The sequence below is a fragment of the Odocoileus virginianus genome, chromosome 11 (genome assembly GCF_023699985.2).
Source record: "Odocoileus virginianus isolate 20LAN1187 ecotype Illinois chromosome 11, Ovbor_1.2, whole genome shotgun sequence".
NCBI classification, from domain to species: Eukaryota; Metazoa; Chordata; class Mammalia; order Artiodactyla; family Cervidae; genus Odocoileus; species Odocoileus virginianus.
In genome coordinates, this window is record NC_069684.1 from 50,189,496 (window position 1) to 50,205,403 (window position 15,908).

Sequence of the window (15,908 nt, forward strand, 5' to 3'; positions counted from 1 at the left end):
TGCACAGGCTTAGGAGTGCATGGGCTCTGTAATTTGTGGTGCACAGGCTTGGTTGCTCTTAGGCATATGAGATCTTAGTTCCTGGACCAGGGATCGAACCTTTGTCCCTTGTATTGGCAGGCGGATTCTTAATCACTGGACCACCAGGGAAGTCCCTTCTTGGTGATATTTTTAACTGTACGTTCTAGACCAGAACTGTCCAGTAGAAATATAAGCTACATATTCAATTAAAATTTTTCTAGTAGCCATACTAGCAAAAGTAAAAAGAAACATAAAGTTATTTTTAATAACTTTATTTTAATCCATTATGTCCAAAATATCATTTGAAAATGAAATAAATATAGAAATTAGAAGATATTTTACATTCTGTTTTTTCATATGGAACCTTCCAAATTCAGTGTGTATTTTTTTGCACTTATAGCGTGTTTCTGTTCAGGCCGGCCACGGTATAAGTGCTCAAGGGGCATATGGCCCTTGGCCACCTGACTGAACAGCACAGAGGTTGACCTTCTGTAATTCAGCTTTATTCTCCAAGAGCCTTTTGTTGGGGTGCTCTGCTTAGTTGATTAGTCGTGTCCAACTCTTTTGCGACCCCGTGGATTGTAGCTTGCCAGGCTCCTCTGTCCACGGGGATTCTCCAGGCAAGACTCCTGGAGTGGGTTGCCATGCCTGCCTAGGTTTGTTGGGGCAGGAGGGCAACAGTTATTCCTTTTTCAAAACAGTGTGTTCTAAATTCTTGATTGTATCCTCAGACTTCCTTGTTTCTCTTCATTTGCTTGAATTATCTCCTTCCGATAGAGTGGTGGTGTTTGCCTTACTAGTTTTACTCAAATATCTGGTGATCTTTAGTGGTCTCTTTATCTCTTAAAAAAAAAAGAAAAAAGAATTGGTCTGAACGACATTAGTACCTGGCTTTGGTTTCCTTGTGGGGTTGGGTGCATATGCACAGCGTTCTTCCCTGGTTGAGGGCGGCCAGGGGTCTGTGCAGGTGGCCAGGCAGACAGACTGACAGGCTCTCCTTTGGGGTACAAGGGTGGGGAGCAGACAGGCCTCAGCCCAACAAAGCTGAGATACCTGTAGTTCCACCAGACCTCCTAACTTCTCTGAGGCAGGTAGTTCAGTTTGTCTAGCGGACAGGATTCTGTGGTAAATGCCATTTGATCAGTGCCATTCCGTCTGTTGAGCTGAGGGTAGGGAGTGGAGGGATGACTGGTGCATTTTCTTCAGATAATGTGTGTGTTTCTTCATCAGATTGATTATGGTTGCGTTGCACACTCCCATTCTCTCTTATCTGCTCATCTCAAGTTAGGTCTTCCCCAGCTGCTTCTCATGTCTGCTTCAGCCATCCTCCGTGTCTGGACTCTGGATGCCTCCACTCTTCAGTTCAGTTGTGTTCCAAGCTACATGTTTTGTTCTAAGTGCTTACAGTACATGAAGGTGAGGAGCGGTGGACAAAAAGCCTCGCCCTATTCAGAGAATAGAGGGAATGTGACATGGTGTAGTAGAAGGCGGTCAGTGCTTTGGGGAGAAATAGAGCTGAAGAAAGGGAATATATGTTGCGGGAAGGCAGGGGAAGTGGTTATAACTTTAAAGAGGTTGGTCAGAGTACATCTTCTGGAAATGAACGGAAGGAGTTAGCAGAGTAGATGTCTGGGTAAGCATGTTGCAGCAGAGGGAATGGTTCTGCAAAGCCTTAAGGCAGGACTGTGCTCACGTGTGTAGGGAGGAACAAGGAGATGTTGAAGCTTTTGTCCCCTTAAGGCAGGACTGTGCTCACGTGTGTAGGGAGGAACAAGGAGATGTTGAAGCTTTTGTCCCCTTAAGGCAGGACTGTGCTCACGTGTGTAGGGAGGAACAAGGAGATGTTGAAGCTTTTGTCGAGAGAACAGGAGCAAAAAAGGAGTCATATCATGCAGGACTTTGCAGACGATTATAAAGAATTTATCTTTTATTCTGAGAGAAATGAGGGACCCGTTGGATGATTTTGATGGGAATGGTCTGGCTTAAAATTTTAACAGAATTAGTCTGGCTGCTCTAATTCTGTTAATTATGGGATTCCTGGTGACTCAGATGGTAAAGAGTCTGCCTGCAATGCAGGGGACCAGAGTTCAATCCCTGGGTCAGGAAGATCCCTTGGAGAAGGAAATAGCAACCCACTCCAGTATTCTTGCCTGGAAAATCCCATGGAGTGAGGAGCCTGGTGGACTACAGTCCATGGGGTCGCAAAGAGTTGGACACGACTGAGTGATTTCACCTTTTAGTCTGGCTGCCCTGTTGAGACCTTAACTAGGTGGGAGATAATGGTGGCTTTCCCGGGCAGTGGGAGCAGTAAGAAAGGTCCTCACATTACCTGGTGGACTGACTGTACGTGGGTGTGAGAGAAGAGAAGGAGTTGTGGCTTTTAACGTAAGCTAGTGGGAATGATGAAATTACTATGAACTGAAACGGGCGAGACTGAGTAGATTTTGTTGGCAGAGATCAGATGAATTTAAGTAGCAATGTTGACTAGGTAGTTGGGTGTACTAGTCTGTAGAAACTGGAAAAGAATTCTAGACATGTAATTCTAGACTCCTCCCTACCCTTTCTGTCTTCTGAAAATTTGATGATAAATTTGGTCTGCAAAAGACCACTCAATGTAATTTCCTACTTTGTAATGTATTTGTTTATGCCCTCTTTTAATTCCATTAGCATTTTGGAGTGGGGAAAGATAGTCTGACTGGTCAAGTCTACCAACTTGAATAAGAGTCCAGGCACTCCTGTCACTCGCTGCCTGCGTTCCTGGGGGCCAGCTCTCCTTTACATCCAGTTCAGTTCTTTGGCCTGGAGACTCCCGCGCTGTGTCTCTTTCCTCTGTGTGACTGTCTATACACCATACACTGTTTTTCCCTCTGTGCGTCTCTCAGTAGCATTTTACCTCTTCTGTCCTGCCCTTCTTGTTCTTTCTGTCTTGTCATTTTTCTGTAGACTCCTTTCCAGGTATTTTAATGGATTTCTTTTCTGAACTCCTACAGTTTAACCACATGCTTTTTATATTTTATTGCTTGCTGTTTATTTTACATGTGAGTCTTAATCTCTACAGTAAACATTGTTGGCTACTTGAGAGTAGGGACCTGAATAAAGTTTTTAAGAAAAAGCCGAAAAGCTAGTGGTACTGAATTCATTTATATGTAGGTGTTGGAACATGACAGGCAGAAAACAGGAGCTCCTGAGGTTGTTGGGGCCGTTAAATAAGATAATACGCACTCTTTTCATGCTGCCTGGGCTCCTCTGTCTGTGCTCTGAGAGCTGGGGTGAGGCATTCTTTATGAGATGCTCTCTGAGCTGTGCCTTGAAGAGGGAGTGAAGTAGGAATCTGACTCTGATTTCTGAAGAATCTGCCTTTGTTCGGGATGGTCCATTGGACATTGAAGAACTTCACTTGCACTTTAGGGACATCAGTTGTATAATGTGAAGACAAGGAATGGCCATCTGCTTTCTGATTTCTGCAGTTTTGTTGATGAGTGATGTTACAAACTGAATAGTGTCTCCCAAGAAATCCACTACCTCAAAATGCAACTTTTTCGAAATAGAGTTGTTAGTTATGATGAGATCATACTGAGTGAGATGGACCCCCTTTGTCCAACGTGACTGGTGTCCTTATAAGAAGATGAGAAAGTTACAGAAGCAAGATAACCATGTGAGGACACAGTGAACACCCTGTAAAGATGGAGGCAGAGACTCTAGTGATCCTTCTGCAAGGCAAGAAATGCCAAGAATTACCAGCCTTCCTGAGAAGGAAGAGGAAGGCATGGACCAGACTCTTCCCCTGAGGCCCTTAAAAGGAGCCAGCCCTGCCAACACCTTGATCTCAGACTTTCACCTCATACTGAGGGAGGGAGTTTCTGTTGTTTTAAGCCACCTAGTGTGTGGTTCTTTATTATGGCAGCCATAAAAACCAGTATAGGTGGTCACTAACTTAGTAGACCAGCAAAAGCTAAACTGACCCAGGACAGAGAAGAGAAGATGTGGGTGAGAGGCCATACTGGAGGGGGGGAATGAAAGCCTCCAGCTTGCTCTCTTTCCCTTGCTCAGTTGCCGTCATTGGCAGCCAGACCTGTAGAACTCAGGTGAGGAGGAAGAGTCCTCAGAAGAGTCCTCCTTGAGAAACTTGCTCAGCCAAGAGAAAAATCAAAGATGTTGACATCCAGGGTCTTTCCCAGTGAAGCTCATTTTTTAAAGACCTTCTGAATCAGCTTTAGTACTGCTTATAAATGTGAGTGGACAGCCAGGGATCATCATATCTTTAAGGACAACTTCTACAACATGAAGACAGATCAAAACCAACAAAAAATTGATATTGGAGGAAATAGATGTAATAACAGGGAACAGAAGAAAACCTAAAAATATAACAGCTTCAGAGAACTAAGAATATATTTCATTCATAAAGCAAACATTTGTAGCTATTTTAGACTTCCTTGAGATTCCAGAGATATTGCTTTCCTAATGTGGCAGGTGGGAAGTGGTTCGATCCCTGAATCAGGGAACTGGATCCTGCATGACAGAGCTTAAAGATCCCATATACTGAAACCAAGACCTGATATAGGAAAAAGATATCTGTGTGTGTATCTATATACTCTATATCTATATGTGTATATATCTATATGTGTGTATCTGTATACAAATGCACATATAGATATTTGTATCTATATGCAACATAGATACACACACATATATATTTTAAAAAGAATCAGAGTGTAAGGAATAGAAAATTTTTTGAAACAGCATTAATTTTAATAATAGGAAGTTTGAGAAATAAGATTGAGGAAATTGTCCTTAAAATAGCACTAAAAGAGATGGTATATGAGGGGAAAAAAATAAAAGAAGATCAGATTAGGTGGCACACCATCCACATAATAGGAATTTTAGGAGAACAAAGAACAAAAATGTGAGGAAATGGAACCTTCAAACAAATAATATAAGGAAATTTCCTGGGATTCAGTGACCTGATCGTGGTCAGGGTGCTAACTTTTTCTGAAAGGGCCAGATAGTGAAGGTCTTAGACTTTGCGGGCCACAAGGTCCCTGTGCATTAGCTCATCTCTGCCCCTGTAGCTTCGTAGGATGGGCTGAAATTTTCTGGGGGAAAGAAAAAGAGTAAGCAAACAAACAAAAACAGATCACCTGATACATTTGACCCAGTTGAGAGGGTCTAGAGTTCTGATGGAGAGTTTGGGGTAGGTATAGAAAAAAAGAATAAAATTCTGAAAATAACCATTTTTAACACCACTGTTAAGAAAGGAATTGTTCTGGAAAGTAAATATGGTCAGCATGAGTCAGTTATGTGGCTGCTAATGTATCCAAAGTTCTGTCATGACTTTATTGGAAGAATAAGGAAGGTAAGGTTTTTAAGAGGGTTAGAGGGTCTGGGAATTAAATCATTTATGTAGTACTAAGTCAGTAGATAACTTCTAAACCTGAAAGACTAAGAAGTATTAGTAATAAACAAATAAATTAGTTAGAAACATAAATATCAAAAGTGTTGAATGTAGTTGTTTCTGGGGAGAGAAATCAGAAGTAATGAAGAGTTGAGAAGATGATTAGTGCGTTGGATTCAGCTCAGTCACTCAGTCATGTCTGACTCTGCAAACCCATGGACTGCAGCATGTCAGGCTTCCCTGTCCATCACCAACTCCCAGAGCTTGCTCAAACTCGGGTCCATCAAGTTGGTGATGCCATCCAACCATCTCATCCTCTGTCATCCCCTTCTCCTCCTGCCTTCAGTCTTTCCGAGCATCAGGGTCTCATCCAGTGAATCAGCTCTTTGCATAAGGTGGCCAAAGTGTTAGAGCTTCAGCTTCATCATCAGTCCTTCCAGTGAATATTCAGGACTGATTTCCTTTAGGATGGACTGGTTGGATCTCTTTGCTATCCAAGGGACTCTTAAGAATCTTCTCCAACACCACAGTTCAAAAGCATCAATTCTTCGGCGCTCAGCTTTCTTTATAGTCCCAACTCTCACATCCATACATGACTACTGGAAAAACCATAGCTTTGACTAGACGGACCTTTGTTGACGAAGTAATGTTTCTCCTTTTTAATATGCTGTCTAGTTTGGTCATAGCTTTTCTTCCAAGGAGCGAGCGTCTTTTAATTTCATGGCTGTAGTCACCATCTGCAGTGATTTGGGAGCCCAAAAAAATAAAGTCTGTCACTGTTTCCACTGTTTCCCCATCCATTTGCCATGAAGTGATGGGACTGGATGCCATGATCTTCCTTTTTTGAATGTTGAGTTTTAAGCCAGCTTTTTCACTCTCCTCTTTCACTTTCATCAAGAAGTTCTTTAATTCCTCTTTGCCTTCTGCCATAGGGTGGTGTCATCTGCATATCTGAGTTTATTGATATTTCTCCTGAGAATCTTGATTCCAGCTTGTGCTTCATCCAGTCTGACATTTTGCATGATGTACTCTGCATAGAAGTTGAATAAGCAGGGTGACAAAATACAGCCTTAACGTACTCCTTTCACAAGTTGGAACCAGTCTGTTGTTCCATGTCCGGTTCTAACTGTTGCTTCTTGACCTGCACACAGATTTCTCAGGAGGCAGGTCGGGTGGTCTGGTATTCCCATCTCTTGAAGAATTTTCCACAGTTTGTTGTGATCCATACAGTCAATGGCTTTGGTGTAGTCAAGAAAGCAGAAGTAGATGTTTTTCTGAAACTTGTTTCCTTTTTCTGTGATCCAACGGATGTTGGCAATTTGATCGCTGGTTTCTCTGCCTTTTCTAAATCCAACTTGAATATCTGGAAGTTCATGATTCACATACTGTTGAAGCCTGGCTTGGAGAATTTTGAGCATTACTTTGCTAGTGTATGAGATGAGTGCAGTTGTGCAGTAGTTAGAGCATTCTTTGGCATTGCCTCTCTTTTGGATTGGAATGAAAATTGACCTTTTCCAGCCCTGTGGCCACTGTTGAGTTTTCCAAATTTGCTGGCATATTGAGTGCAGCACTTTCACAGCATCATCTTTTAGGATTTGAAATAGCTTAATGGGAATTCCATCACATCCTCTAGCTTTGTTTGTAGTGATGCTTCCTAAGGCCCACTTGACTTCTCATTCCAGGATGTCTGGCCCTAGGTGATTGATCACACCATCATGGTTATCTGGATCATGAAGATCTTTCTTGTACGGTTCTTCTGTGTATTCTCGCCACCTCTTCTTAATATCTTCTGCTTCTGTTAGGTCCATACCATTTCTGTCCTTTATTGTGCCCATCTTTGCATGAAATGTTCCCTTGGTATCTCTGATTCTCTTGAAGAGATCTCTAGTTTTTCCCATTCAGTTGTCTTCTTCTATTTCTTTGCATTGATCACTGAGGAAGGCTTTCTTATCTCTCCTTGCTATTCTTTGGAACTCTGCATTCAGATGAGTATATCTTTCCTTTTCTCCTTTGCCTTTTGCTTCTCTTCTTTTCCCAGCCATTTGTAAGGCCTTAGACAACCATTTTGCCTTTTTTGCATTTCTTTTTCTTGGGGATGTTGGGGATGGTCTTGATCAGCACCTCCTGTACAATGTCTCCTATCTCCGTCCTTAGTTCTTCAGGCACTGTATTAAATCTAATCCCTTGAAAATGCGTCTCTTCCACTGTATAATCATAAGGGATTTGATTTAGACCATACCTGAATGGTCTAGTGGTTTTCCCAGTTTCTTCAATTTAAATCTGAATTTGGCAATAAGGAGCTTATTATCTGAGCCACAGTCAGCTCCCGGTCTTATTTTTGCTGACTGTATAGAGCTTCTCCATCTTCAGCTGCAAAGAATATAATCAGTCTGATTTCAGTATTGACTCTTCTGGTGATGTCCATGTGTAGAGTCATCTTTTGTGTTGAGGGTATTTGCTATGACCAGTGCATTCTCTTGACAAAACTCTGTTAGCCTTTGCCCTGTTTCATTTTGTACTCCAAGGCCGAACTTGCCTGTTATTCCAGGTATCTCATGACTTCCTACTTTTGCATTCCAGTCCCCTGTGATGAAAAGGACATCTTTTTTGGGGTGTTAGTTCTAGAAGGTCTTGTAGGTTATCATAGAACCATTCAACTTCAGCTTATTCGGCATCAGTGGTTGGGGCATAGGCTTGGATTACTGTGATACGCAGTATCGTTCTTTATAGTGTCAGACTTTACTTTCATCACCAGTCACGTCCGCAACTAGTTGTTTTCGCTTCGGCTCCGTCTCTTCCTTCTTTCTGGAGTTATTTCTCCACTCTTCTCCAGTAGCTTGTTGTACACCTACTGATCTGGGGAGTTCATCTTTCAGTGTCCTATCTTTTTGCCTTTTCATCCTGTTCATGCGGTTCTCAAGGCAGGAAAACTGAAGTGGTTTGCCATTCCCTTCTCCAGTGGACCACGTTTTGCCAGAAGTTCCCACCATGACCTGTCCGTCTTGGGTGGCCCTACAGAGCATGGCTCATAGTTTCACTGAGTTAGACAAGGCTGTGATCCATGTCATCAGTTTGGTTAGTTTTCTGTGAGTGTTGAATTAGTGTTTTATTACAAACTTTGTAACACTTTGACCTTCTAAACTATTTTACAAGTTTAATTTTAAAATTTTTCATGAGGGTAAAATTGAGTTGATAAAATGAATGTTTACCTTAGATGTTAAATCTTATTAGTCCAATGCTTCTGCTATAGTAAGATGATGATAGTATAGTTTTCTATTCGTATATTGTGTGTCATTTGTTAATACCAATTTCTGATTCCTACTCATACTATTAATTTGGCTTCCTTGGCTAACTGATGAAAAAACGTATTCCAAGAAACATGAGTCAGTCCTGTGTCAGTCTCAGCATAGAACTTAATTTAGTTAGTATCTATAAATAGTTTGCACATCACCACTACTACCTGAAAGTTATAAGAGGGGAGTGATAACCCCAGCACAGAAGTAGGAGTTGCAACGATGAGAGTATACTGTTCTCCGATTAGCCTTCAGAGGCAGGATGGACCAAGAGTTGACCGCCTTCTCTTGTGAGTATTGTCTCCTGTCTCAGGAGTTTTGTAATATTAAAAACTTTATTATCTTGTTTAGTTTTATCCATTGTTTGTTTACTAATAGAGAAATGAAATGCTCACATTTTTTTTTATTTTTTTTTTTTTTTTCTCACATTTTATTTATGCGGTTTTATTTTCTGTCAAATGTTGGTAGCATTAGTGTTACTGAATATTATCAACCTGGAGCATTTTTCCCGATCCACCCTCCTACTTCATTATGTTGAAATTTAAATTACTTTTCATTTACCTAGTGCTATTTTTTTATTATACATAAGGCTGAATGAAATGTGTTTTCAAATTTTTGTATAGATTTTGCTTGCTGTAAGAAAAATAAGTCTTTGAGTTAACATAAACTAAATATGTGTTCAGGTAGATAAAAAAGCTATTGATCTTATTGTTGCCTGGTGCTTTGTGCATTCTCTTTACATTTGGGGATAACTCTTCTCAGGAAGAAATAGACATTTTGGTGGTGGGAAGAATTTTTCCCCATAGTTTTAAATGCTCTTTATGGCTATAATATTAGTCATTTGCACTGTTTTTTTTATGAAAAAATATATTTTCTCAGAAACTTTTTAATTGCTGTAAAATGCACAACTAAGAGAAAAATTAGTCTCCAGAATGTTTCCGTCATTCAGAATTAGGATCTGTGTACTTTGAAAAAATTTTCAGTTGGAAACAGTCATTTGTAGTCAGAACTCTGGGAAGAAGAATCATGTGCATTTCCAGTGTGTGAGTTGGCAGTGATATTTCTAAGAAAAGCAGAGTTTATAAATTTGGAAAGTGTCCCCCTAAAAAGATATACAAATGTCTTGCTTTAGAAGTCAAAACATGAAAGTCAGTAGATTTAAATATGCCATCCAATTTAGGTGGGAATTATTCATTCCACTATGGATTTGTAAGCCTGAGATTTTGACACACAACTTGGGAAAATATGTTTAGATGTGTTTCTTTTCAGTGAGCAGGCTAAAAATTAGAGAGACTTCAAACATTTTTCTTTCTTGCGTCTTTCTTCCTCTCAAATCAAAAAAATAAATAACAGAATCTCCTGCCGCTGTAGGAACCGCCTACTTCAGTCTTCCATCAGTGAACTTGGGTAATCTTTCTGGCATTGTGATCTTTTCTTACATCAGTATATTCCTTTTCTTTCATAGCCTGAAAACCCAGGTATTATGACATGTGGAACTGTTCTTTTAAGTCAGGATACATTGGTTGTTAATGCCATTATTTAATAATTCTTTCAGATTCACTTTACTCATACCTGGCCTTCTCCCTGTGCTTTAAGCTTATTTTTTGTGTTAAAAGTGGTCTAGAGAAGCAGCCATTAACTGGGGGGTTAAGGAAAAAAAACAAGAATTTGCATGAGAAATGAAATGTAGTCTTAGAGTACTAACTATGTGGTTCAGCTATGAACAGCGTTTACATTATCGTATTAATAATGTAAACTCTGAATGAATATTGATATAACCAAGAATCAGTATTTTCCCATGACTATATTGAGAAAAGCCTGTGTGTGGTGAGGGAGTTGCAAGAGATATCTTATGTCAGTAGACATATTTTATAAAATTTAAATAATGAAAAAAACTGGCATATCTAAAGAAACAAGCCAAAAGAGTTGACAGTAATTATCTCTGATATGTTGAAAACTGAGATGGGAGGATTGGAGCAGTGAACTGCTGTGTTTTTCTTACAAACTTTAAAAACTACGTGCTTGTATTATTTTGATAGAATAAAATGAAAGAGGTAACACAGGATTGTAACAGAGCCTAATAAATTAAATGTTCTAATCATAGATCTTAGTACAGCTACATTAAAAGTTGAATACTTTCCCCTAGCTTCTGTTTTCAAATATATTCTAGTTAGAATAATATGGGTATATCTTTTGTCTTCTGGACCCAGTAGGTTGTTTAGAGTATTACATTTCATATGCTCTTATTTTTTGATGAGTGTTGTGTATTTCAAATGCAACATAAGCCCTAGCTGAGTTTATTCATTCAGTTCAGTTCAGTCACTCGGTCGTCCGACTCTTTGCGACCCCATGAGTCGCAGCACGCCAGGCCTCCCTGTCCATGACCAACTCCCGTAGTTTACTCAAACTCATGTCCATTGAGTCGGTGATGCCTTTCAGCCATCTCATCCTCTGTCATCCGCTTCTCCTCCTGCCCCCAATCCCTCCCAGCATCAGGGTCTTTTCCAATGAGTCAACTCTTCGCATTAGGTGGCCAAAGTATTGGAGTTCAGCTTCAACATCAGTCCTTCCAGTGAACACCCAGGACTGATCTCCTTTAGGATGGACTGGTTGGATCTCCTTGCAGTCCAGGGGACTCTCAAGAGTCTTCTCCAGCACCACAGTTCAAAAGCATCAGTTTTTCAGCACTCAGCTTTCTTCACAGTCCAACTCTCACATCCATACATGACCACTGGAAAAACCATAGCCTTGACTAGACGGACCTTTGCTGGCAAAGTAATGTTTCTGCTTTTTAATATGCTATCTAGGTTGGTCATAACTTTCCTTCCAAGGAGTAAGCATCTTTTAATTTCATGGCTGCAATCACCATCTTCAGTGATTTTGGAGCCCCCCAAAATAAAGTCTGATGCTGTTTCCACTGTCTTCCCATCTATTTCCCATGAGGTGATGGGACCAGATGCCATGATCTTAGTTTTCTGAATGTTGAGCTTTAAGCCAACCTTTTCACTCTCCTCTTTCACTTTCATCAAGAGGCTCTTTAGTTCCTCTCCACTTTCTGCCATAAGGGTAGTGTCATCTTCATATCTGAGGTTATTGATATTTCTCCTGGCAATCTTGATTCCAGCTTGGGCTTCTTTCAGCCCAGCGTTTCTTATGATGTACTCTGCATATAAGTTAAATAAGCATGGTGACAATGTACAGCCTTGACGTACTCCTTTTCCTATTTGGAACCAGTCTATTGTTCCATGTCCAGTTCTAACTTTTGCTTCCTGACCTACGTATAGGTTTCTCAAGAGGCAGGTCAGGTGGTCTGGTATTCCCATCTGTTTAAGAATTTTCCAGTTTATTGTGATCCACACAGTCAAAGGCTTTGGCAGATGCTGGTTATTCAAAAATAATAATTTTGTCTTATTATTAAAAACATTCTTCTGAATATACCTTATTTCTTGCCCTCGTCCCTACAGTGATATCATTATCCCTCAGAAACTTTGGCAGCTAGTATTTTATCAAATAGTAGAATGAAGTCAGTAATGTACCCTAAAAATCAGATTTTATTATTTGTCAGTATTTTTAAGCAGCTATTTCTCATAAAGCAGGACTACCATAGGTGTCTTCTGTTTTTCTCTTGCATTTACTGAGTATGATGATCTGTTCAGAAAGAAGCTTTGTGTTTTTATGCTAATAGGAGAGGGCTTGGACTTTTCTTTCTGTTTAATAATCAGTTAAGGAAACATGAAAGGTAGAGATTTATGGAAAGATTTTATTGGTTCATTGATACTGCTGGGAGGAACAAAAGACAGCATACACATTTCTGTCATGTAGCACTCCCGCTAGTCAGAACTCAGTCAGCTTATCAGTCAGTCCAGGGAAAGTTTCAATTTGAAATTTCCAAATAGTTATTACTATAGCTCACATTTATTGAGTGTTCTTATGCCCCGGGTACTTATTAAAGAGCTTTCATGATACTGTCTCATTTAATCTTCCCGCCAATGCTTTGAAATATTTTATGTGTAAGATGAATATAACCTTTTATTTTAAATCTTAGGGCAGGTTAATTTTTATAGCAGTTTAATCGTTTAAGTTGAGCTGGATACTTGGAGACATTTTCTTGCTCTGTTATATTATGTATGGAAGGTAAAAAACTATTTTAGAGCCACACGCAGGAGGCTTCTGCAGGTTTTAGTATAATTGCAGATATTTTTATAGTCATATTTGAAGCCCTAGAGTTAAGATTTTTAGTCAAATTGAATATAAATATGAGACATTCTATACTTCCTTAGATAAGGAGATAAAAATATGACTGTTTTTCTAATTTAATGAAACATTGATAGGATTGAAAGCATAGGTGTTGGCAGAAAGGGTACATTTAACAAAGTGATTCTAAAATTTACCTAGAAAGAGTTAAATATCTGAGAATCATCTAGAAAAATTCAAAAAGAAGAGTAATAAGAATGGCTTCATCCTAGTAAATATTAAAGTATACTTTGGGTATCAGAGCATCAAGTGCCTTGCCAGACAAGCAGATCCACGCTCCAGAACATTTGGAAGTTCAGTAATAGCACATGTAAAGGTGACATCTTAAATCAGGGCTATAAACTATTCAGTAATAGGTTCTGTGATATAGGTCACTTCTACACGTGTTAAGCCCAAGACAGATTTCATATGAACTAAGGCTTTTATTGTAAAAAATAAAAGTATGAAAAGAAAGTGTTAGCAACTATATAATCTTTTTGTGGGACAAGGCTGCCTAAGAAGGATATCGAAAGCAGGTTACATAAAGGAATAATATTACTCGATTTTCTGTATAAAATTAAAAGCCTTACTACAAAACACCACTTTTAAAATCAAAGACATAAAGCCATAATAAAAGTTAATACCTACGACCAACATGAGACAAAGCATTGTTACCTTTAATATAGAAAAGAACCTTTTAAAGAAATATGGAATATTAACTCTCCCAAGAGAAAGCTGATCAAAGAACATATGCAGTCAATACTAATATAAAAATCAGTAAACAAATTGTAAAATATTTAACATCAGAAGTAATTAAATAAATGAAAATTGTTACATGATATCAATCATATTAGCAAAGATTAAAAACAATGATAGTGTTCAGTGTTAGTGAAAGGAAAGAAAAGTGGATATTCTCATATACTGTTGGACTGCTGGCGACTGTTAATTGGCACCACTATTGCTGAAGACAATTTGGAACTATATGTCAAAAATCTTGATATTTATATATTTTCATCTAGCATATCTGTGTGGATGATGATGCTTAAGAAGCAGTTAGAAAACGGTTCAAAGATATGTGAGGATAAATATTTATTTCCATATTAGTAATAGTATTAGGCTAACATGTACCATATGAGACTGCTCAAACTAAGAACAACTGAACAGTGGAATACTACACAGGCATGAAAAGTAAAGGTGCAAAACTTTACTTAGTGCGTTAAATACCTTTTCCAATATATCAAGTGGGAGAGAGGAAAACAGATTTCAGAGTGGTAGAGAAATACTCTGTTTTACTTGGTTTTTGGTTTATATTCCTCATGTATTTTTACATGAGGAAAAGTCTGGAAGCATGAATGCTAAAATGTTAATTATACTGACCTCTGGATATGAGATTTAATATGATTTAAAGTTTATTTCTTCTCTTAACTGTTTTTCTCCCATTCACCAAACTTTTATTGAGCTATTGCTGTCACTAGCCATTGTATTTTCTGATATGATAAAATATAATTTGTACAATGAAAATTTGATGTCATTTTAGGAAGGCAATTACAAATTAGAAATATTTTCATTAAATGAGATAATGTCTTGGTCATTAAAGTAGTATGTTCAGTTATTCATTTCTTTGGACCACTTTATTCAGGAAAAGTGCAGGATAAAATGTGGTATTAGTTTAATGTGCTGAAGCAGCGAAAATGATCCTAATAAGAGACATTTTTTTCATGTGTATGTAACACAAGCTGTCTATACTGAACATAGTCCTTCTTGGGGAAGGAGGGATGTTGATTGCATGGTCTACACTGCTTTGTATTTGAATCAGAAATAAGGTTCCTGTAGGTTCATTGCGAAAAGAATGGGTTTTTCATTGTGAGTAGCCGTAATTGCCTGCTGTCGACTTTCTTAATTTCAGGCAACTGCAGGAGCAGCAGCGACAGAAGGAGCTGGAGCGGGAGCGGCTGGAGCGGGAGAGAGTGGAGCGGGAGCGGCTGGAGCGGGACCGCCTCGAGCGCGAGCGGCTGGAGCGGGAGCGCCTGGAGCAGGAGCAGCTGGAGCGGGAGCGGCAGGAGCGGGAGCGGCAGGAGCGCCTGGAGCGGGAGCGGCTGGAGAGGCTGGACCGCGAAAGGCAGGAGCGAGAGCGGCAGGAGCAGCTGGAGCGGGAGCAGCTGGAGTGGGAGCGGGAGCGGAGAGTATCGAGCGCCGGTAAGACAAGTTTAGACTCTTCTGTATTCCTGATGTCTGAGCCTGCTGGTGTTTGGTGGAGTCGTAAATTGGGAAGAATATTTAGCATCTGAGATTCTTGGGATTAAGCAGTACAATTCGAAATTAGAAAAAATATGTGGCAATTGCTACTTTATCTTTTTTTTTTTTAAATTTATCTCTGTGTTGCTTTTATTGCTTGGAGACTTAAAGCTCTTGGAAAATTTTATTCTGGCATTCTAATTCTTCTAACTGCGTATAAATTGGCTTTATATAAAGTGTAAATTATTTTCATGGGAAATTTTTTGTGTTAGATGAATTTGGAATATATTTCCCTTTTGAGGTTTCTTCAATTTTCTTGAATACTGTAGCTTTCCAGAAATTTGCTTGACTGTGTTTGTTCTCAAGTTTTTGAAGGAGGAATTAAAAACAGCAAGTTAAAAAATACTGTCTCTAAAGCTAACTAGTAATGTTAAATGTATTTTAATATTGTGAAAAATTAGTGAAAATTACTAAATATGATGGAATTTTATTGAAGGACATAAGGGTAAAGATATGACTAAAAATTCGAGGTATTTTGACATTCATTAAAATGAACATGTATTATAGGATTTAAGAATTTTTCTATTCCATATGATCTATAGCTAAAGTCTCAATGTGGGTTGATTAAATATTGATTGGTTTGTTGAGTTAATTCATTTGTTTTGATTGCCTAGTTATTTTCTGAGATTATAGTCAACTTTTCCACAAATGATCATTGAATTTGGGGGTTTCTA

At 39.1% G+C, this 15,908-nt stretch overlaps 1 protein-coding gene across 14 annotated transcripts in view; it reads left to right on the top strand.

Annotated features, from left to right (window-relative positions):
• Nucleotides 1-15,908, top strand: part of ENAH (ENAH actin regulator) — a 175,782-nt gene that overhangs the window by 136,328 nt on the left and 23,546 nt on the right. For all 14 annotated transcript variants that reach the window (XM_070474441.1, XM_070474444.1, XM_070474439.1 and 11 more), the window contains one exon: nt 14,846-15,135. In XM_070474441.1, coding sequence (XP_070330542.1) covers nt 14,846-15,135 — 290 coding nt within the window. The remainder of the gene's footprint in view (nt 1-14,845; nt 15,136-15,908) is intronic.